General features: G+C 40.3%; 1 protein-coding gene across 4 annotated transcripts in view; it reads left to right on the top strand.

The window, feature by feature from the left end:
- The window catches only part of syt7b (synaptotagmin VIIb), a 127,937-nt gene that overhangs the window by 78,616 nt on the left and 25,744 nt on the right, over positions 1-23,577 (top strand). For 3 of the 4 annotated variants that reach the window (XM_084935115.1, XM_084935100.1, XM_084935124.1), the window contains 2 exons: positions 5,221-5,568; positions 10,434-10,556. In XM_084935115.1, coding sequence (XP_084791241.1) covers positions 5,221-5,568; positions 10,434-10,556 — 471 coding nt within the window. The remainder of the gene's footprint in view (positions 1-5,220; positions 5,569-10,433; positions 10,557-23,577) is intronic. The other variant, XM_084935107.1, reaches the window with a different exon arrangement.

Raw genomic sequence — 23,577 nt, 5'->3', positions numbered from 1 at the left:
GAAAGCCATCTCTCCACTCAGTCACAATTCCTTCATTATTAGCTAACTCTTCATAATACTGCCTGCCCCTGTTATGATAGAATAGATTAATTAGAAACTAGGAAGCAAAACTGTGATTTCAGAATTGATATTTGCCTCTTGATTGGACTGAAGATAATAGAAACTGCCTCCATGCATAAAATGATGAATGAAAATTAGGGAACTGGAGAGCTCAGTGCACAGCAAGAAAACACAGGCAAATAAACAATTTGCAAGCAAACCAAGAAAACATCTTCACCAATTAGACAACACATGCCCTAAATGTAGGACAATGGTTCTGTTTCCTCACCTCGCAGCATTTATTGAAATTGTGCTTTCTTGTGTCTGTGCATTATGTTTGAGTGACCTTTATTTAAATAGTATACTGATATAAACATGAATTTAAATGGTAAATGGCCTGTATTTGTATAGCGCTTTACTTAGTCCCTAGGGACCCCAAAGCGCTTTACACAACATTCAGTCATCCACCCATTCACACACACATTCACACACTGGTGATGGCAAGCTACATTGTAGCCACAGCCACCCTGGGGCGCACTGACAGAGGCGAGGCTGCCGGACACTGGCGCCACCGGGCCCTCTGACCACCACCAGTAGGCAACGGGCGAAGTGTCTTGCCCAAGGACGCAACGACCGAGACTGTTGGAGCCGGGGCTTGAACCGGCAACCTTCCGATTACAAGACGAACTACCAACTCTTGAGCCACAATCACCCCACAATTAAGTTATCCCACCACATTATTCTTTACTCCTATCACTCCTCTGTTTTGTTTTCCTGCTCTTTTTAAATCCACCTGTATTTCCATTTCTCCTCTGGAATTGGTTTCTATTTTTGGGCATTTACGTCTCTTTGCCATTCGATCTTTCACCCTTCACTGTTGATATTTTCTCGCTCTCCTTGTTTTTCACCCTCCTCAATTTCCCTTAATTACGAAATCATTCAAGGTTTATAGTCATCTTAATTGACTTTCAAGCAAGAAGAAATGTGAAAATAACCCTCTAAGTCAGTAATTGGATACAGCAGATAAAAAGGGACCGTGCTCAGGGTGTATGAATGACTGTGGCTGGTGCCACCGTGCCGATGGAGAAGGCAGTAATGATGTACAGTACCTGAAAGCACAATTTTAAGGGAAACCACTTGAAAAGGGCTTAGAATATTTCAAATGATAAAATTAGTCAAACTCAAGACAGTGAAAAGACTTGAAGCAGGTAATAGGGCATGTGCTCAGACATCTGGCTTAATGTCACCATTAATCTAACAAGATATACTGATTTTTCATGATGTCAGCTATGATAACGTGACTATTGAACCCCCCAAAATAATGGGTATTACACACTCACCAGACACTTCATTAGGTACTCCTGTTTAACTGCTCATTAAAGCAAATATCTAATCAATTGGTCAAATGGTTCAGACTGAGCATTTAGAAGAAAGGTGATTTAGGCAACTTTGAACACACATAACCTTTTTAGACTTTTACAGAGAATTGTCGGAAAAAGAGCAAGTATCCAGTGAACATCAGTTCCCTAGATGAAAAGTTTTCGTTGATGCCAGAGGACAGAGGGGGATGGCCAGACTGCTTTGAGCTGATAGAAAGCCAACAATAACTCAAATAACCGCTAGTTATAATCAAAGTATGAAGCAGAGCATCTCTGACGACACAACACAACAAGCTGTGAAGCAGGTGGGCTACAGCAGTAAAGGACCAAGAACAAGTTAAGAACAAGAAGCTGAAACTATAATTCTCATGGGATGACCAAATATGGACAACAGAAGATTGGAAAAATGTGGCCTGGCCTGAGGAGTTGGAATTTCTGCTATGACTTTTAGACAGTGTGGTCAGAATTTGACATAAACAATATGAAAAATCCCATCTTGTATCAGTTGCTCAGGCTGATTCTTGTGTAATGGTGTGGGGGATACACATTTTATGCCCTTCAGTACCATCAGTGGCCTCAGTTAGCCTAGCCCACCAAGTAATGGTACTCAAATGGCCTCTACAGTCTCAATCCAATAGAGCCCGTTTGAGTTGTAGTGAAATGGGAGATTCACACAAGTGAATGTTGACATGATGTCATGCCAGCATGGACCAGAATCTCAGAGGAATGTTTCCAGCACCTTATTGAACCTGTGCCACCAAGAATTTATGCATTTATGAGGGCAAAAGAGGCTTCAACTCATTACTAGAAAAGTGTAACTAATGAAGTGTCTGGTGAATATAGGGGTGTTAAAGGTGTTAAGTCACCTTCTTATTTTGGCTGTACCAAAGTTAGCTGCAAATTTTAGTTCATTTGCTCAAATCATCATGCAACAATAACGTAGGTCATCAATTTCCTCTTTTAACATCCCATTTTACACCTGCCCACCTGTCCTGCCACATGACAATTCCTTTATCAGAGGAACAATGCATCCTGTAGAGTAAAACACACCCAGACAATCAAATTCATCAAAGCTAAGAATCCTTATAAAATACAGTAACTATAGTAAAAAATGCTTTATGTGAAGTAAACTCGATCCATAAGGTTTTAAATTAATTGAAGCTAAAATTATCAGAGCGCATATAAAGGGATGATCAACTGTAACAGTGTACTGTTATTAAAAATATATATTCTACATAGTCTTGGTGTACAAAGACTGTGTAGCTCAGTACAAAGAGTCATAAAAGTTTAAATGTTTAGGTTCAAATGATTAATTTAGAAGTTGTGCGATTATATTTTAGTTATTTCATGTTTATGCTTGGATGTGTGGTTGTGTGAACTGTTTGTGTTAAGATTTAAGTTGTTCATATTTCTTACATGAATATCTAGCTTGAAACTCTTTTTCCTCATCAACGCTCTAAATATTTTTTTTTCTTCTAATGATGATCATATCTTCAAAACAGTTTTGCCGTAATGACGTTACCGTGACGTCGATTTATGTTATAGTTTTTGACTTTTTACTGAAAAATCAGACTTCCTGATTGCTGTTGCTCACCTGTTGCACTGATTATTCAAGCTGGGATAATCCAAGCTGTGAAAGTGCTCCTGCTAACAGCCGCCCATAGCTGTTTGTGTAGGAAAATAAATAAAAAAGTCAAACTTCTGGAACCCCAAATGCCCTCCTCCCACTTCAAAACCGTATAATTCTGCTCAACAGAAATCCGCCAAATGTCTTTTATACATTAATTCACATTTATTCAGTTCGAATATTAGGCACAAGTAAACAAACACACTCATCAAAGTCTCTCCCCAGGAAAGACCTAATGGTGTGCTCCATGTGCGTTTGTATGAGAGAAAACGTGCATGCACCAGAGCATGTATATGAGCCCTGTCTTGTATTTACTTGATCCAGCATTGCACTGCTCCTCAGGGTGCTTGTCTCCTGGCTCTCCAACAGAGTCAGAGCCGAGGTAATACCAAAGAGCGCTGCTGTACACAACTCAAGTCCAGGCAGTAAATCCTCCCTCACTGCATTAGCTTCAGACAGAGCTGTTTAGCACAAGCTTACAGTCATCAGGCAGGGCAGTGATTGAGGGGAGGATAAGGGGTGAAGCACTATTACATGCTTGTAAGAGTAGCAGACCGGTAATTAGAGGGCAGACTTAAGGAACGGTGATTGGAGGTGGTGTGGCTATAGAGTGATGTGAGGGCTGAGGGTAAAGAAAAGATGAATAGGCAGAGGAGAACCACAAAGGTAAAAGGAAGAGCTGCGAGTGAAAACATAGCAGGAGCCGACAGGACCTTTGAGAAAGATTGGTGGAAGCAAAAGGCAAGAAGGTAGAAGTAGGTCAAGGCTAATTAGGGAGATAGATAACAGAGAGAAAGAAATTCAGCACTGCAGATGGAGAGCCGAGTCTCAAGTGAAGAGATAGTGCTACTATACCTTAAGCTCCAATTTAATTCCACTTAATGCTGAGGTAGGAACCATGTTTGTAGAATCATAAAAGGGGGGGAAAAAACCTAATAACCTTTCAGCATATTGTAATTACAGTGGTCTTAGGAGGGGGACTAGACTCTTGCACTTCTTGTGCTCTAATCAGACGTTGGAGAATCGAGCCTGTGATGGGAGACCGGACCAATCAGATCTTTTCAGTCCTGATCACAGGAGTAATGTAAAGTAGAATAAGAGTCCAAGTCCACACGAGAATTAAGATGTTGGAGGTATTAGTGGTTAACTGGAGACCTTTCAGCTGGGAGAGCTGGGTTCATGTTCCTATGTGAAGTTTAAAGCCAGAGTTGATTGTGTGAGCAAATGCTCATATGCTTGATTGCTGGGAGGGAGTTGGCACAAGAAGGAAGAGCTGCAGGAGGAGATCTGTCTATGTTGAAGATTCACCCTTTCTAGATTTCTGCTGCAGTTTTAAGACCTGATCCCACTGAATGCATCACGCACAACAACAAAAAATCTCCCAAACTATGACCGCTGAACACATTAGAATGCAACTCATCAGTTTGTTTGCTCATAGACAGACAGACTGCCTTCACGTGTTTTCTTTTAATGGGCTTATTAGACAGCACTAGCTGCTCATTAGTGGAACAGCTGGCATGATGGGCATTTAGATTCAATGTAGAGTCACCCATGTCACTCCGTGTGAAATAAATTGATAATTTTGATTGGCTTTCGTCATTTTATCAACCTGAAGGACAGCTGCAAAGAGGACTACACCCTGATTTTGGCATTCTGATGCTGCAAATTGTGCATTTCCAGTGGGACCAGTGTCACTAGCTGCAGGTTTTTAATTTGTCTGTGATTCTACAAAAAGCAGAGGTTTGTTTAGTCACCAGTTTGGATATGAATGATATGTTGTATGCCAGACTAAACACGTATGGTCAGCTAGGCAACATAAGGTTCAGCACAGCTGTTTTCTTGCAGATGTTTAACAAGTATCTCAAGCTTGTTGGCAACTCCTTCTTTACTGATCTTTGCTCTCTCTCAAGTCTCTCTCCCTTGGATATTCACTGCAGACTCCTAGAGTTCAGTCAGTGCTGTGCTTATGTATGTTTTGGCCATTTTTATCCTCTCTTCCTTTTGATATCAACATAATAACATGTTACAAATTTGTTTTATACTTTCATCTTTCACCCTTTCATCTCAAAACGGCCTGCTCTTTCTTCTATATTCCCATTACGTATCTCTAACTCCATTTATTTCCTTTTTTTTTGTATCCATCTCTGTCCTCGGTGTTCCCATGTATCCGTTCAGCTTTGGGGACGCTTCCCTTTCATCAGCTTCCACCCTGGAGCACATCCCGTCCTCGGCTGTGGCGCGCCCTCGGCCCCTGGTCCGGCAGCAGAGCCTCCAACAGCCCCTCACTCACCAGCCTCCTCCGGGTCCCAACGACCCCCCAGTCACCTCGCAGAGTCTGGGGCAGTTGCACACAGGCCCAGGTGGGGGGGGCCACCGTGGGGGCCCGCGGGGGGTCCGGGGGAGTCCGGCTGGAGCCTCCCGGTACAGAGGAACAGGGACAGGCCGATCAAGGTCAAATCCAGGCAGCTGGGACCACATGGTGGAGCAAATCCGAACCCGAGGTCTGGATGTTAAGTCGTTCCTGTAAGTACTTTACTTTCCTATAAGTAAAGTTGAGGATCATATGTGCAGCACTGCAAATACAAATTTATAAAATTTAGTGCGCCATTTCATTGTAGTCTCTTAAATCCTGCCTTCAGTTTTCAAATTATCGTTTGTGTGCTGGAGTGTGATCTGTGGCATTGTCAGTCTTCAAAACCTGTAAGTAATAGTATAAATAGTCGAATGTGAAATTACTTTGTAAAATAAAAGTTCTGCTTTCAAAGGTGTACTGAAATATAAATGTTTAATATTACTCATAACAAGAGAAGTATAGCAGGAATAATAAAATGGACCCGTGAGTGTCGCGCTAATACATAATTATCACTATATCATTAATGTTTAAATAGCTTTTTGCTGCTGCAGGTGGTTGACGGGGTTAATTTGAACTGTTTGAACATTTGTGGTTAAGTTGATAATAAATCATCTTTGTACGTAAAAGTAGCGGATCAAACTTCCTTCTGAAATGTAGGCAATTAGAAGGAACACACTCAAATTTTAAATACTCAAACAAGTAACTCAAACGTTGCATCCTACTGCTGGAACGTGGTGCTGTTAAATCTTGTTGAGTGCTGCTGAGAGGTGTTTTTGTTCGCCCCCCTTTTTTTCACTCATGCCTGACAAAATAAAGCTCTCAGTATAAAGCACCAGAAACAGAAAGAGATTCTTCATGAGTGTGGGATTTCTTGAAGGGCTGCCGAATAAGCTGTGGTCTAATAAAGTGACAAAATGGCAAAGCGTGTGCTTTTTACACAGGATGGAACCAAAATCAATTGCAATCCTCTTCGGTCTCTGCAGAACTTCAATTTATTAATTTTGATGAGGTTGTCCCCAAGAGACTCATCAAAATGATTATTTTCAGGGTGTAGTGATATTAATATGCATGTAGTAGAAAAGGTGTGTGTCGGGCATCAAGGGTTTTAACATATTAGTTTTTCATTGCTGTTAATTGCCAATCATGTAAATGTCTCAAATAATAGGTGATATTATCTTCTCTTAAGCTATTTTATAATCACTTTCTAATGTTCTTCAGCTCCCATTTACATTTATTTGTGTTTATTTACTTGTGTGTAGTTTTAAATTTTACGAAAACAGCGCTGGCACATGCAAAAGTTCAGATTTAACATCTGTTTATTATCATATATTTAATATATTTTTATAGTAATTCCAGCAGGTCATAAGAAAAACAAACTTGATTTAAACTTGTCTGGTCTGGAACTGTGCATCACCACAGCATGCATATATTAACTACACAGCAGCACCATAAAATACAAACTTCTGTTTTTTTCCCTATTACGTGCATCTTTTATGTCTTGATTTAGGTGGTATAAAGCAGCCGGATACCGCAGGATAGCGTTAGGCCTAACAATAAAATAAACAATCTTTAAATATTCAGATTTCAAAACTTGTTTTCTTCTAAAGTTTTTTCAAGACAGACTGATAAAAAAAAATCCAATCATAAGCAGAAATCTTATAACAAGCCCAACCTGGGTTACAAAAAAATAAAGCAAAGTTAGCCAAAGTCACGAGTGATTTTTCAACACCAATTTTCCAACTCGTTCTTCACTGAGTAGAGAAGCTTCTGGTGTGCGATGGTCAGTGATTGTTTTTTGATACCGAGCATGGAGAGCCTTCCTCCACCCCTTGGCTTGAGTGATAGATTACAGATGATGTGCTCTGCAAAGCAGCCTCATGTAAAAGCTCTCCTTCCCGCCTGACCGCAAACATAGATGCTCACACACATCCATACACATAGCTCTTTGCTCTGTACCTTTTACATGTCCGCCCATTAGCAGTGTCTCCGGGGCTATTGACCTCCCTGCCTATGTGAATCATCATTCAAATAAGGCTGTGCACATGCACACGAAGGTTGTTGTCCCTGTCTTCGTGAATCTCGTTGGACCAAACACGCCAGCGGTTGACCCTGGAGGTGGTGGGAGAGGGAGACGTGGAGGTGGGTGGGGGCAGTGTGGGTATCATGCATTTGTGATCAGTGGTGTATAAACAAGCAAAAGCAGCAGTTTCACCCTCCAGCTGTGTCCATACCTGTCACGCAGTGTGGCGTCTGAGCTGCTCCCCTTTCATTTTCCGATCAATAGACCTGGTGTAGGTGGCAATGATTTCAGCGTGGAGCACGTGTGTCTTTTTTGGTCATCTATACAAATCCATTCACTTTATCGATGAGCGTCATGTAGATGCTGTTTACACATCCCCAGTGGGCTGCAGCCTCTCAAGTACTAATGTGTTCTTCTTGTTGTCAATACTACTTCAACAAAGAGCACCTTGTTTGGTCGGGAGCACTCCAGAGAGTGGGGACAAAAAATATGAAATGTGCAGAGATGAGAGGAGGAAGATCAGAGAAAAGCTAAGAAGAAACTGAAAAAATCAGGAAGGAGATAGGATTCTTTTTTTAAAAAAAAGAAAAATCTTTTGATCCTATTTAAATCTATTTATGTTTCTAAGCTACATGCACGTCGACACGTGAAGTCAGCGCTGCCAACGTGACTGGCTCGCTGCTGCAGGAGTTAAACTTTTCCAGTTCAATTTTTGAGAGAAAATAAACATTTGGGTCTCTGCAATTTCATTAGCACCCACCACTATCTGTTATTCACAACAAAGGCATTCAGATAAACGTAAGACAGCAGCTAATCCACCAAATAAAAAGTAAATAAATAAATAAATGTGAGGCTGAATCTTTTATAGCTAAGCCTAAAACTAAGCCAGCTGATGTTAAGGGCTGCAAGACATCAGAAAAAAAAAACATGTTTTGAAGTTGGATTTGACTTTTAAGGGAAGAGGTAGTGGTGAAGAATACTATATGTTAAGGTTGTCCTTGGATCATGCATGCTATGTTAGAGGGTTGTAAAAAATTAAAAATAAATGTGGTGAATGGAGAAAAAAAGCTAGAAGAGTGTACAATATGTACATACATGTGACTTACTGTCTGTGACTGTGAATCACAAGGTTAGTTGTGGGCAAATGCTCATTTGTTAAGGGCACTGTTTGCATGGCCTTGAATTCATGGCGCAGTGTTGTTCAGTAAAATGCATTTTGGATGATTTCAGGCTTGTTTAGAGAGACAATAACAGCTGCAAATGAACATTGTGTTTCTTTGTTGCAGGTATGCTTGCACCTCTGTTTTTGTGGATTTTCTTTTTTCTTTTTGCTTTGCATGTCATTTGCATGTCATTTCAGGTGATTCTGTTTTTCTCTGAGACAATCCAAACCTTTCTTTTAGGGTTTTCTGTACAAATATTAGCATACACACATACAGTGGTGTTAAAAAATGTGATTGCCCCCACTTATTTATCAAAAGTTATTCTTTGTTGAACATCACTTTTGTTATTCTCTAACAAACAGAAACAATAGTAAATGATAGCCACATATACAATGTCAGTGCAGTGTTGTGTCAGTGTTAATGAACTGAAGAAATTCAGCTTTGAAGCAATAAATTGGCAGAAAAAAATCTCTACTCATCCTAATGCTACAGCATACAGTACATTAGGCAATCAGAGGGATTACACAGTATCTGAAATGTTATAAAACTTTAATGTAATTCAAAGACCGGGTGACTTTTCTTTGCAAACTCACGGCCTCGAAGAGTTAATGGTAAAGAACAAAACTTCCCTGATAACTTAAGGTTTAAATCATTTGTGTAACAAACAGCACTGATAATAAAACCAAAGAATGAATAAATACTAACCTGGGATCAATGAAAGGTTCCAAATTAATTGTGCTTCCTTGTTACCTTTAACAAGCGCACATAATCTACACTGCCAGACCAATAATAAGTCACCACCTTCAGCTGAGAGCCTTATATTGGCTAAATTGCTGTGTAGCCTTAAGAAAAACACTTATCAATGAAGCTAATTAGAAAAAAATGTATATGGGTCAGTGGGAAAAGGGGAAGAAGAGCGGCAGATGGATGCACCCATGATGCTTAGTGACTATCATACAAGCCTGTTGGGGCGGTGTTATCGCCGGGGGTTGCTTCAGTTGGTCAGGCCCAGGATCAGCAATCTTAGGTGCCCAAAAATGAGATAAGCCCCAGACCAGGATGACCCGGTTCTCCCATTAATGGATTTTTTTCTTCCGTGATGGAGCCGGCATATTCCAAGATGACAATGCCAGGATTCATCAGGCTCAAAGTGTAGAAGAGTGGTTCAGGGAACATGAGAGATCATTTTTACACATGGATCTGCCACCACAGAGCCGAACCGTAACCTCACGCAGCGATCCATCTCTTGTGTAAATTAATGTAACTCTCAACAGAAATAAATATAGTGATATTGTGTAACCATATAGAAATAATGTAATGGTAAATGCATGCTGCTGTCAAAGCTAAAGGTTGTCCAACAAGGTATTATTAGAAAATGTATATTAGTGTAAAAAATATGTATGCACATCAAACTAGCTGGCAGTCACATTTGGAATAAGGGGTCAGGTTATGTACAAAAGTACATGTCATGCATTAAAAAAATGAAGTGTTTTCCAAATTCACTATAAGAAAATTACATTTTTGATAACCAAAACTGTCAGGAATACAAGCATTCATGTCCTATTAAAGAGCCTTTGTATCACTTCGTAGCTCGCCGGTTTGGATGAGAGACATTTAAAAGTGCAGTGTGGATTGAACATATGTTAAAGATGAAATATAATAGTGTCCTCACAGCAATCTACCACCTCTCTCCCACTCTCTGTCTTTGTACATGAATTGTGTGCCGTGTGTATCTGTCGCTGCTTGTTTTTGTGTTTTTTGGATGTGTGTGCCCCTGTGCCTATTTGCCCACATGCCTCTATGGTCTTGTGATGTCCTGTCTGTCTGTCTGTCTGTGTGCGTGTGTGTCCAGTGAGGGGAAGATGGTTGTTCTGTCTCTAGCAATCGGGCTGGCTGAACAGGATGACTTTGCCAACCTCCCAGATCTACAGGAAGCGCCAGCGAGCAAAGAAAATGAAACCACACCAGAGAAAAGGTAATGAGAGAAAGAGAGAGGGGAATGTGAAGAATGTGAGTTGTTAAGCACAAAAACGAAACGAGCAGCCGAGGTAGCTGCTTGTCATACGATGAAGAGGTGTGTAATGGATTGTAATTTTAAGCGGGGCAGGGCTATTTATCTCCACTGTGGTGATGAAGGAGTGCGCACTGTACAGCAGAGTCACCTGAAAGATCAACACTTCATAGCAATTTTAGTCTTGCTTGAAATGCAAATTATTCATAATAACACTACCACTAAGCAGCATATTACAAACCAACAGTTATGTATTTACTGTTCTCATAAATTATAACTGTATTTAAAGATGCAGACCTTCTTTCAATTCTAAGGTTTCACATTATCAAGACTTGGTAAACATAATCTGGTCCTTATCAACTGTTACAATGAGTTAAATATAACTACAATACATTACATATTACACTGTGTGATTATTTACTTACTTAACAAAAACTAAGCCAAAGTACAGATGCAGTGTGTGAAAGATTAACTACACCTTTATAGCTTTTATAGTGATTTAAAGGGTGAGTAACAGCCAGGTGCTGGTAATCAAGTGCAGTTTGATTAGATATCATCAGTAAGTGTGAGCATCACTATATGAAGGATTATATGGCCAATTTGAAGTCTGTCATTCTACAGTGAGAAAGATTATTCTCAAGCGGAAAACATTCAAAACATTCGCCAATCTTCCCAGGAGTGGACGTCCCAGCAAATTTGCCCCAAAGTCAGATGTGCAGTATTCTGAGAAACTGTGAAAAGAGCTACATCTCAGACTCTACAGGCATCTGTTAGCATCCTAATTGTTAAAGTTCATCATAGTACAGTTAGAAAAAGACAGAACAGTATGGCTTATTTGGAAAGGTTACCAGGAGAACGGCTGTTCTCTTTAAAAGAACATGGCAACGCAGCTAATGTCTGCAAACGTAAATCCGAGCTAACGCACAAGACTTCTGAAGCAGATGATGCTCGCAGTCATGTTTGGTGAAAGCCAAACACATCAGCACAAACATCCCATATCAGCTGTTAAGCACTGCGGTGTTTGTGCTCTGCTTTGTTTGGCTTTCACCAAACTGGGCGATGATTTGTGCTTGTTTTGGACCCACAGGACCTCTGGCACTATGCAGCCGTTGAGTCAACCATGCTAGAGTCAAATGTGAGGCCATCTGTCTGACAGCAAATCTGAAAAAGAATGATTGAAAAGAAAAGAAGTGCTTCAATGGCCCAGTTCAAAGCCAGTCCTCAGCCTCATTAAAATGTTGATCTGGGACTGTGAAACATCTGTGTACGAATAAATCTTCACAAACTTCCAAGGATTGAAGCAAAACGTAAAGAAGAGCGGGCAAAAATTCCTCCACAAAAATGTGAGAGGATGATAACGTCCTACAAAGGAGCGATTGCTTCGAGTTTTTGCTGCTGAAGTTGCTGAATTGTGGGGTTTGCTGGGGTGTGTTTCACACACTGTTTCGATAGTTTGGCTTAGTTTCTCTTAAACTTTCTGTTAAATAACGACATGGTCTAATGTGTCGTGTTTTGTTGTTCATCTCAGGTTGTATTCATTTTATGACCTGGTAGGGATCAGGTTTAAAATGTCCTGGTGTGTAAAGTCTTAGAACTTAAAGAAAATTGATCAGGGGGTGTACTTTCGATTTACTGTGACAGATCTAAATACCTCTACAGTGAACTTTTTATATATGTAACCTTATTGTTATTTCAAAGCCTATACTGCCAGCACTGTAATTCTGTTTAATAGTGTCTTTTGTCTTTTTTTCCAAATAAAATAAAAATGTTCAATCTAAAAACAAGCCAGCCTTTTAAACTCCATAATGTACAATCTGCTTCTGATGTAATTATTTTGCATTGTGTAAAACGTCAAAGCATTTGGGTATTAAGATTGTTAATCATCTTACAACAGTATCAGTGTCACTCCCAAATTCATTCTGCAGTCTGACAATAAGACCAACATGCTGCCTCAGTCGTAGAGAGCTGCAGCAGGAAACTTGCAGCAGATGGTCTAAACCCCACAGAGCTCTGATCTCAAAATCACGGAGTCAGTCCGGGATTACCTGAAGACAGAGGACAGTGAGACAGACTGTGGCAAGTTCCCCCAAGATACTTGATACAACCTGTCTGCTGTATAACAGTATAAAGAATAACTGTGCATAAGCGTGGTGCTGTCTGAAAGCTTTATTTAGTGTTGTGCTTTTGTACAAAGGTAACTAATCAAAATACTCATGGCGTTTTGTTTCTTTTTTAATCACCCAAACCTTTAGTGTCTTTTCACTCCTCTGAGAAATTCACCCAGAAATAATACTAAGAAAGTGTCTTTGGTATTCTCAGTGGACAGCCCTGCTTGGTACATTTATATTAGCTGGGTTTCTACCTTTAATTATTAGGTTTTTCCAGCTTCCAGCACTAAAGAGCTTTCATTTCTTTTGCCTTTATTTTTACCTTTATGTTTTCTCAAATTTCTGTTTTGCATACCCACATTTTGAGTTCCTTTATCCCATTTTTCATGGCCTGTGTTTTCTCCATCCAGACCTCTGATGGTTGGCTTGTCTGCATCTCTTCACTGGTGGTTTGATCTTTGAGTTGCAGGCATACGGGAAGGGCACCCTCATTATTTAGGAGTAAGATTCCTCACATGAAACACCCGTCTAAAAATATGCTAACCTCTCATCTACCAGTGATCTCAGAGCAGCCGTCAGAGACTAGCACAGTTTCTCAGCTAGTGAACAAAGGACTGAACAGGCTGCTCCCTTATCGCATCTGTGTTTAACGGATAAAGTGCTTATCCCACTGTTTTGACACTACTGGGCAGAGGATAAAGTAGAGGTGTAGTTCATCATAAAGGTGCAGTTTTTTTCGAGGGCTCTATCTGTTTGTTATGTTTTGTTTACCTTTGCAGAAATTCTGCTTTTGAATTGCATTAAGTTTCTTAAATGCTCAGAGTTTTCCCAAAACCTCTCTGCAGTGCATATTAGTGTGCCGTTCTAACTAGGTCAGCTGTGAATTTGCGGTTGATGGAAAACCAGAAGTCTCTCTTGGAAGAAAAAATGTGATAAATGTTTCTTCTTCCTAAAGTTATTGCTACAATTATCCTTTTATTTTTTTCTTTTAAAATTTAATATCAAATATCTAAGGACAAGTCAGGGAAGAGGACTAGCCTACCTCTTGTCCCCATGCTCTCTCCCTCTCGCTGTCTGGAGGTCTGTCAAGCACCCAACTCTAATCACAGCCAGCCTGCGAGCCTCTACCCAGAGGGCTTGCGTGGGCCAAGTTGTCTAGTGTCCTTCCACAGCTAATAACAGCTCTCCATCATCATCTCTGTCCATCTCCCTCATCTCTCTTGTCTCTCCTGCTACCTCTTAAGCTCCCTGTGCCCATCTGTTCGCTTGCTCCTGGCCGTTTTCACAGCGCCCAGCAGCCTGAGTACGACGCAAAGAGACGATCCGGCCAAGAATATATCCATGACAAGACGAGAAGCCGTCAGACAGAAAGAGCGGGAAACCTTTGTTCTCCGCTTTGTAGAGAAATATGCAACAAGATAAAAATACAGACACCCATGGAGGTCTGAGGTTCTGTTTGTTTATTAATGAAACCCTAACCCAGAGCACAAATATCTACAGACGTCTAATCTGATAACAGAGACAGGATAGAGACAAACGCAGTGTGTGCTGCCTATTAGCACAGATCCATATTTGTTGAGACAAGGTTAGTAATTGCGAGCAAAAGGAACATACTGTAGCACTAATATTATAATGAGTATGTTAGCTCAAAGTGCATTCATTCAAATATATATATATATGGAGAGAGAGAGAGAGAGACAGAGAGAGAGATATTTGGTCCATCTGATCAGCGAAGTCCAATATTCACTCTTAATTTAGCTCTCATTCTCTACTGTGTCCAGACACTTGTTGCTAACTTTGTCACCCTGCCATCAGTGCTGGGCAGGTAGCGTACAACAGATGCCTGATGGAAACAAGCTTAATGAAAGCAGCGGGACTGAACCAAATCACTGAATGCGTGGGCTGCTAAACATCTCTGTAAGGGCAACTGCAGAGCCGATGATGACTCTTTGTCAGTTCAGTATTCTGGGCTATCTCTTTCACAGTAGGCAGAGTCATTCGAGCCATTAATATGAAAATATTAGTGCAGCTTTAATGTGTTTCTAGGATTCAGTCACTAGTTGCTAATCTACATCATCTCAGCTGCAAAGCAAATTATTGGCACGAATCATATCAGAGCCCCTAATTCAAAGAAAAATATGTCTACAGTAATAAAAAGATCTATCTTTTGTCTGCTCCATAGCAACAGACCGCAGCCACCTTAAAAAAATGACTATGGAGTTAAAATAATAAAAATGTTAAATGACAGTAAGTGTGATGATCCAGACATCTGTGGTCACAGCACTGAACCAGATACTGACAGTGACTAATACCAGCTGGACGCAATAAAAAATATCATATGATCAATTTGTCGCTTGGATCACTTTTACGTAACAAGGCAACATTTTGTTTTTGTCAAATGAGAAAGCATTCGTTGCTTTCGCACTCAACAAAACCTGCAGCAAAAGCGTCTTGTTGAAAATGGGATAAATGGCTCATGATAAATGGAAGAAAATCCCAATTTCAGAATAAGCAACGATAACCTAAAGGGCGTATATTTGTTTAATTTTCATGTTGTTGCGATGGCAGCAAAACATGCTGAGTCGTACAGGGTGAATCAGTGCAATGCACTCAGACATTAGAGCTGCTTATCAAAGCTTTGGATATTTTGTTACTGTCTGTGACTCATCTAAAGCCTGAAATACTTGCACAGCATCCTGTTTTAATTGCTGAACCTCACCTCACCCCTAAAAAAAAGTGTGTCATGTTTTGGGAGAAGTTTTAATTTAGTGTTTGATTCAGGATACAAAGCCAGTGTCAATACAGTGCTGTGCAAAAGTCTTAAACCAACCTTCATTGCTTAATATTTTGTTGAAGCATCTGTAAAATATATATGTGAATACAGTATATAAGGCAAAAAAAGATGTACAATTCCAACGAGCTTGAAAATCAATATTTGGTACGAGTACTTTTATTTTTCAGCACAGCCTGAACTCTCTTAGGCAGGCTTTCTTGTTATTTCTTTAAGTAGTGTTCAGAATAGTTCTCCAGGCTTCTTTAAGGACATTCAAAGCTCTTCTTTAGATGTTGGCTGTCTTTTCTTCCTGTACTATTGAGGCCTGGGCTCTGGAGAGGCTAACCCATGACTGATAGTGTTTCAATGTGTGTTTTTCTATCCAGGTATACTTTTACTGCGTTGGCTGTGTGTTTAGGATTATTGTCATGAAAAATAAAACTGTTAACAGTCAGCCATGTTCCAGACAGTATTGCATGGTGGATCAAAAAACTAACGGTATTTTTCTGTGTTCATAGTTGCATCGATTTTGACACGTTCCCTAACACCACTGGCTGAAACCATGACAAAGCTGCCACCATCCTTTACAGATGGCTGTAGACACCCACTGTTTTTGGCAATATGTTCTGCACATTTTTACAGTTATTTGAACCAAAACTTTCAAATTTGGATGCATCGATCAATTAGACCTGTTGTCACTGATTTCAGTCCAGCTCTCGTATAATTTGGCATACCTCAGCCTTTTCTCCCGGCTTCCCTTCCGTAAGAACGTCTTGTTCACAGCCACCTTTACACATTTCTGATGCAGCTTCGGAAAACAGTAGATGGAACAATTGAAGGGCCATAAGCCAGGGCTTTAGGCTCTGTGGCTTTCTTTGCTAGATTTTTTTCCTGTTTATTAAAGACATGACTTTCAGATACTGTTTATCAGCTGTAGATAATGTTTTTGGCCTGCCATTTCTTTCTCAACTAATAGCTTTTTGGGAATCAACTGGTTAGTGGAAAAATGTTATTTTGTGCTTGCCAAACTGTTTTATCAGCGTCATTTCTCATAAATTCAGCTAAAGAAATGAGAGGCAGGCTGCAAGAGTGCAAAAGACTGCGAAAGAAAATGGGTTCTTTGTTAAGTTGTGTGTAGACACAACACTGGATTTGAGTTAGGTGTCTTTTTTGGGCATGAATGATTGGTCGGTGTTTAGTGGCTTAACAAACAAAAATGTCAGGTACAGCACTGGACTGAAAACGAATAAAAAAACAACCAATGTTCAAAGACATACTTTGAAAGACCTTCAGAAACCCTGGAGAACTTTTGCTCAAAATCGCTTTAAAAATTAAAACAAAGTCGGGCTCCTTGGCAGCAAAATGTAAAGAAATGAGGGGAGGCTCAAGACCTTTGCACAGTGCAGCATTTGTAATATTTCAGGTCAAACCTAAATACACATTTAATTTCCTGCTGTTCTTTTATCTGTAGAATAAAGCATGCCTCTTTTTCTAGGTTAAACTACATGTCCTGTAATCGCTTATGCATAGCTCCATGTTATGTAAGTCAGTTTGGGTCACCGTGGTAGACCAGCCAAAACCCTGCAGTGTACTGGACGTAATCACCCACCTGCAGATAACTATGATGGAAGCTCTGAAGCTGTTTGTGTTATTATCATCTCAGAAAACCATTGTTGCATGGCGGAGCTGCATCTTAATGAGTTCAGAGATCCACCACACACAGAGATGCAGCAGAGAAATAAATATGAATAAACCCTTACTGGCCCCAGACTCTGAAAGCTGAGTTTGTAAAAGCTGTAAATACTTACTGCTCACTGCTTCCATTCAGTGCAAGCCATGCGCATGTCAATGCCTGTTCATTCAAATCAAATCATTATGATTTATAAAACTGGAACTGAAAGCTATACAGCTTATCATAGCTCATCCAGCTTTCATCTTCACAGTGGAGAATTATTACTTTGACTGGTTAGCAGTTAAAGACCACCAACTATTCTGACAACACACTTTCTGATTCTTCTATTTTATTGTAGTTTTTTAACTTCTGTTTCCTAACTCAATATTTTAGCTGCAAATGATACAATTAGGAGACAACATTCATACCTAAAATCAGCTTGAAAGTCAAGTTTCTGTGTGTGCATCAAATGACTGAGATTTTTAAATGACAACCATCTCATTCTCCATCAAGCCGACTCTAATATCTAAACAGCCAATCACACTGCAACAACTCACTGCACTGAGGCATGTAGACGTGGCCAAGTTGACCTGCTGAAGTTCAATCCAGTAGAGCACCTTCCTGTAGCAACTGTGTGATGCTATATAAATTATATATGAGCTGTGTGTGTGTGTGTGTGTGTGTGTGTGTGTGTGTGTGTGTGTGTGTGTGTGTGTGTGTGTGTGTGTGTGTGCGCACGCGTGTCCACGTGCATGTTTATATATTTCACCTGCTCTGATCTTTAACAATCAGTACCACACACGAGAAAGTTTGTAGCTAACTGGTGAAGCATATAGCAACCAGACACAAGACTATGGAGCATAAACAAAGAGAGGTATTTATAGAATCCCTAAATAAATGCTCTGTGTCTACTAAGAGTGTAAACATTTTTTTTTGCTAACATAACCTTCATTACAAATTTATGTTGTAATAGCGGGTAAGTGTTGTGTTTGCAGCTTGTTCTGCTGCAAACAAGTAGCCAAAAATGAAAAATATCTCTATTTATAAGCGTTCCTAGTGTGTGAGCACTTATTATTTTATGTTTTTTGCCCAAAGCCTGAATAGAAAAAAGGCTTAATTAGAAGACACTTCAGAGATGAAGAAATTTAAGCCATTTTGTCCACCATTATGTGACATTTAATGGGTGTAATCACAGTCTTGAATGTCTAAATTGTTCAAATGGGTGGGAATCAACGTTGTAATCATGGCAGCGGTAATGTTGTACAGTATAAATCAAGCAGGAAGTTGCTGTCACCCTTTGTCAGATGGCATATCTGAATCTTTCAGTTGTGTGCCTGAGCCAGCAATCAGGCCAAGTCAAGCTTCTTAATGACTCTCCAGGCTGGCCAGTGGTCCCCATGGCGGCCTCTGAAGCTGCCAGTGGCCCTGGGAGGAAGGTTGATTGGAGGGAAAAAAGCAATGTAGGTCAGCACAAATGAAATATCTTTAAAAAAAAAAAAAAGAAAAGAAACACTGTCAGAACAAAGTCTGGAGCTCATTCACCATTTCCCTTGTTGCTGCTTGTGGCTCTGAACAGGGAGCTGATTTTAGAGAGGCCACGAAAGGAAAGTGAGGGGAGTGTCACAGTAAAAGACACAAAGATCAGCGAGGAGAAAATAAATAGTTTCCATGACAGTAAACTCACCTGATCTGAGTTTTCTTTATGTTTTTCCCCTCCCAGTTTTCAGATGCAGAAGATGTCACTGCAGCCCTCTTCATGCATGAATTTACAACAAAAAAAAAGCTCCATCCAGTGGATAAATGTCAAGAGCAAGTCAGTGGAAGTCTATTCAAAGAGCATCAAACCAGTCCAGCACTGTACATGGCTCCATTTGTTGTATTAGCCTGCGTGTTGAGGGGGGTGGTGCCCGAGTGATTTGTCCCCGTTGGTGGGGAGCGCTGACATCGGTGCCTCAGCCTCATCCATCATGGGATGTGGGACCTATATTGTGTTTCATGGTCTCCTAGGGCTAGCGTATGATCAGCAAGACCCAGATACATGTTTATGGAGACACACTTCCTATTCAGGCCCAGAAAGTAACTCTCATCCCTCATGTTCTCACCCATCCATCCAATGTTGCTCCCTTGTCCTGTGCCGCCCATTTCTTTCCCGCCTCACTCATCAATTTCTACCTTACCCTCAACTGCTCTCACTGTGGTTTTTAACGTCACTGTCACCTGTCCTTCATCTCGTCTCCATCTCTCCTAGTTTCTTCCCTAAGTTAACTGCACAACCGTGTTTCCTACGTGCCTTTTGCCTAGCCCTTTCTCCTTTTCCATTTCTATCCCCTTATTCACCTTATCCTCCTTCTCCTGAGGGTGTTGACTGACATTGTGATGTGATGATGTCACATCAGCACTCCTCTGTCAGTGTAGATAACTGTCAGCTTGGGCAGACTCAGAGAAATCTGCTTCATTTCCAAGCACCAGAAAAAGCAATGGAGGTCCCCTGTGGACAGTTGCCCTGCATTGGTATACATTATTTTCTTTTTTTTAAATACTAAATATAAATATAAGCACAATTATGCAAAGACTTAGCTCCAGTTCTTAAACATAGCTCTGTTTTGGGGTTTGTTTTTTGTTTTGTTTTGGGGGTTTTTGTTTTTTTTTTTTTTTTTGGGGGGGGGGGGGGGGGGGGGATTTGTGGGAGAGGCTTTGGTTTTCTTTTTTTTTGCTGGTTTCATTTATCTAGTCAGGGACCACAGCTGAATGGACTCTAACGAGACACAGTGAAGCAAAACTAAGGGACAATCAAAATAAAATAGGAAGTAACAAACACTGAGACATGTGAAGTTAACAGACATGACTGGGTAGACAGAGAGGTAAATAAAGATGGAGACAAGACTGACTTCCACATGAGACGCTGAGCAGAAAACAGGGACAAAACTAGAACATGAAAGGGAACTAATATCACACAAGAAACCATGAAACATAAATGTAGGTTAAAAAACTCAGAGGTACCAGAGAAGAACTAATTCAAGAGTAAACAGTACACAGCTTGAACTTAAATCATCTCCTAAAGCAGAAGAAAGAATCATGAGACTCAAAACGCTGGGTCAAAGACCCAGAACCATGACACAGACAAGTTGCACTCACTGCCATCTCATTTATAAATTAGATGGCAATTATTTGCCTTTGCTAGTTCACCTGACAGTGATTGTAGTCCGAGTTAAATTGCAATTGTTTAGAGATAAGTTTCCTCCCACCAGGCAGCCTGTGCAATTATCTTATCTTGGTCACTGTAGCTACTTATGATCAGTCACTAAATGCCAAAAATTCAATACAACCACCCGGCAACCACCTATTTTTCCTTGTCACGAGGAGGTTGCCGTGTTATATTTACTCTGGTGTAACTGAGCTGTTGAAGTTTACTGCACATTGTAAAAATGTATTAAGGTTAATTGTCAAATAAGTTATAAATACCAATTTGACCCTTTTAATATTTAAGTAAAACAAAACACAAGTAGAATATAAAAATAATAAAACCTAAGCTCATGTTGTCACTTTTAAATAGTCGCCTTGAAGACAAAATATTTATGATTTAATCTGATGAATCTATTGCTAAACATTTAATAAAGGTTTTATTGCAGTCAGGTTACACCCCTGATTTCATATTGTGTATTCAGAAAACAGAAGCTCATCAGCTGCTTCATAAATTCTGCATATAGACCCTTTGGTGGCACCTGTAAGCAAACAGAATCCATGTAATTGTGCAGCCATCACATTGTTTTCTTGTGTCTCAGCTATAAGGAGCTGTGTTGTGACAGAACAGTGGGATCAAAAAGATTTGATTATGACAATAAAATGAAATAAATAAATAAATACACTCACTGAAATTATTCTCATCCATTACGTTTGTAATGCACACATTGCTTTGCCTGCATTGAGTCTTCTGTGAAGATATACTCTCCAACTTGAGCTTCTTAATGAAAATGTCTTCCTTTTTTTTTTTAAATCCAGTCTCTTCCCCAATAATTACTTCTATGACACATCTTTGTCAAAGCCAGATGAATGAAGCATGTTCCTTTCATTTATTCACTCTTTCTTAATCAGTGCTCACCAGCCTGTCCAGCAGACAATACACATGTTACACAGAAGAAGATAAGATTTCACTGCATTGTCCCCGGGGATGTAATGACCTGCTTTGTCCAATTACTCAGAAGGTGGCTTTCAACTCAGATTGAGGCCATGAGGTCAAAAGTCGGGTTTCAAGTTTCACCCTGGCAGATCGAAGTGGTTCTCCAGGGGATGCTTGTGTGTGCTCGTGTGTGCGCGCGCTCCTGTGTCTCGTTTTATAAACTTCTGATTGTTCGTTCGCATTTCCCTACCATCGAAACAGCAAAGTAACGAGAGCTTCTTCAGTTTGATCGTCTAGAAGGGAAAAGAAGGTAGAAGTCCATAGTTGCCCATTTCTGTTTTTGCCTGTTGTTTTGCTGGCTGGAAGGTTATTCTGCACTTTCTTTTGACATTTATGAATTAGCCATTTTCAGCGTGAGCTCACACGTACACGGCGGTATGTGCTGAGGTGTTTTCGCAGGGTCACAGGGGGTTAGAAGAGTGTAGGTATGAGGAAGTCAAAGAGTGTGTTTCAAAGGCATTTCTAAATGTTTGGTCCCTTTGCCCTGCAGGCTTTTTTTTTTTTTTTTGGTGCTATTTTTAATATATGCCCCTCTCTGAGGAACTTCCTTGGATTTCATTGCCCTCTTTTGAAGGCTCCTGTTACCATGGTTACTTCACCCCCGTGTAAAATACATGATGGTAGTGAGTACAACCTTAAGTGGCAGCACACATTTCAGTAGTCATGGTTACAACAACCTCTAAAGGATGAATTATGTAACTGGTGTTGTGTTTCAGAAAAGATAGTCACTAGCTGGCAGAAAAAGGGGCAACTCGTGGCTAAAGATATTTTTACTCCTCTTTGGAGAAATTCTTAAGTTGATAACCACGGCATGATGCATGTGAACACATTTTTTACTTTCTAATGATTGCCAAAGTAGTATATGTATTTCTGCTGCTGAATACAGATAACTGCAGAGCAACATTTCAGCTGTTAAGTGAGAATTATCCTGGAAGATAATTACTCTTTCTCCTCGTTCTCTCAGAGTAACAAAGGCCTATTTTTGTCACGTCTCATCATTTTCTTTATATCTCTGCACATAAAGCTAATTTGGGGATGTTATCATGTCTGTCTGAAATATTATGCAGCACCAGTGCTTTGCTGCAACCTGTGTGTGGATGTGTGTGTGTGTGTGTGTGTGTGTGTGTGTGTGTGTGTGTGTGTGTGTGTGTGTGTGTGTGTGTGTGTGTGTTTGTTTGGCAGTGAGTAAATATGTATATTGACACGCATGGATGAACTCACCTCCCTACCACACCCAGTAGCCTCAATGTCTCCCAGGACATTACCGTCAACAGGCATGATTCGATGACACAGGAAGCAGCAGCAGGTTTTTATTTGCAGTTCAGGGAGGAAGGAAAGGAAAAAATAAAATTTTTAAGGCAGATCACCCAATAAAAATTTTAAGAGACCTATTATGTTCGTTTTCAGCTCCACGTTTTTATTACTGAAATCTTCTAGAGTATTTGTGCATGATCCACAGTCCACACAACATTTTAGCTCCTGCCTCTTTAATGCACTAAATGTCTGCTTTTTTCTGATTGGAGGCTCCTCTCCTGTCTTCTGTTTTGTTTGGGCTTTTGAGCATTGTCACCTCCATTTGTCAGTATAGGTTCTGAAAACAAGCTGGAAACATACTGAATAATATAACTGGTTCATAATTAGCAAAGTTAACTTTTGAAAGCCACTTGTAAAAATTAAGACTAAGCGCAAACATCCACACAAAGTAAGGAGGCTTGGTAAAATGATGGGTGGTTGGGAGGTCTGTGTCTGAGGTGATGATATAGGGAAATCACATTCAAGAATATGGGGTTAAAAACCAACTTTTTAGAGGAGCCTGAAGCCGGCTTTTCAGAAGCGCTGGTCTTCTTATTTGTAAGAGTTTCCACTATTATAGCAGTATCTAAAAAAATATCTGATTGCAGCTGACTGCACTCTGCTGGACAGAGACTGCTGGTGTTGTACCTGGAATCGACTGGTACTACTGGTCCAGTTGTAGGGTTGTTGTTCCTAATGTCTAAATTACCGCTGGGCTCATTGTGGACTTTACTTTCAACATCTGCTCCAGTTGTTCCTTTAGCTCATGCTCCTACTTTTGGATATTGCTTTCTGAATAGATTACCACATCTGTTACAACTGCAGTCTTCTCCTTCTTGACTACCACCACTATGTCCGGTTAGTTGGTCAGCAGCTACTTGTCTGTCTATCCTATGGACTGTTGTTTTCAATCACCTTTGGTGGTGTCTCCCATCAGAACTTGGGGATGTCTAGTCCATATG

The sequence above is a fragment of the Perissodus microlepis genome, chromosome 1 (assembly GCF_051167445.1).
Source record: "Perissodus microlepis isolate ML-2025 ecotype Zambia chromosome 1, ASM5116744v1, whole genome shotgun sequence".
Taxonomy (NCBI): domain Eukaryota; kingdom Metazoa; phylum Chordata; class Actinopteri; order Cichliformes; family Cichlidae; genus Perissodus; species Perissodus microlepis.
Note: the sequence above shows the minus strand (reverse complement) of the source record. Positions and strands in the feature narration are given on the sequence as shown.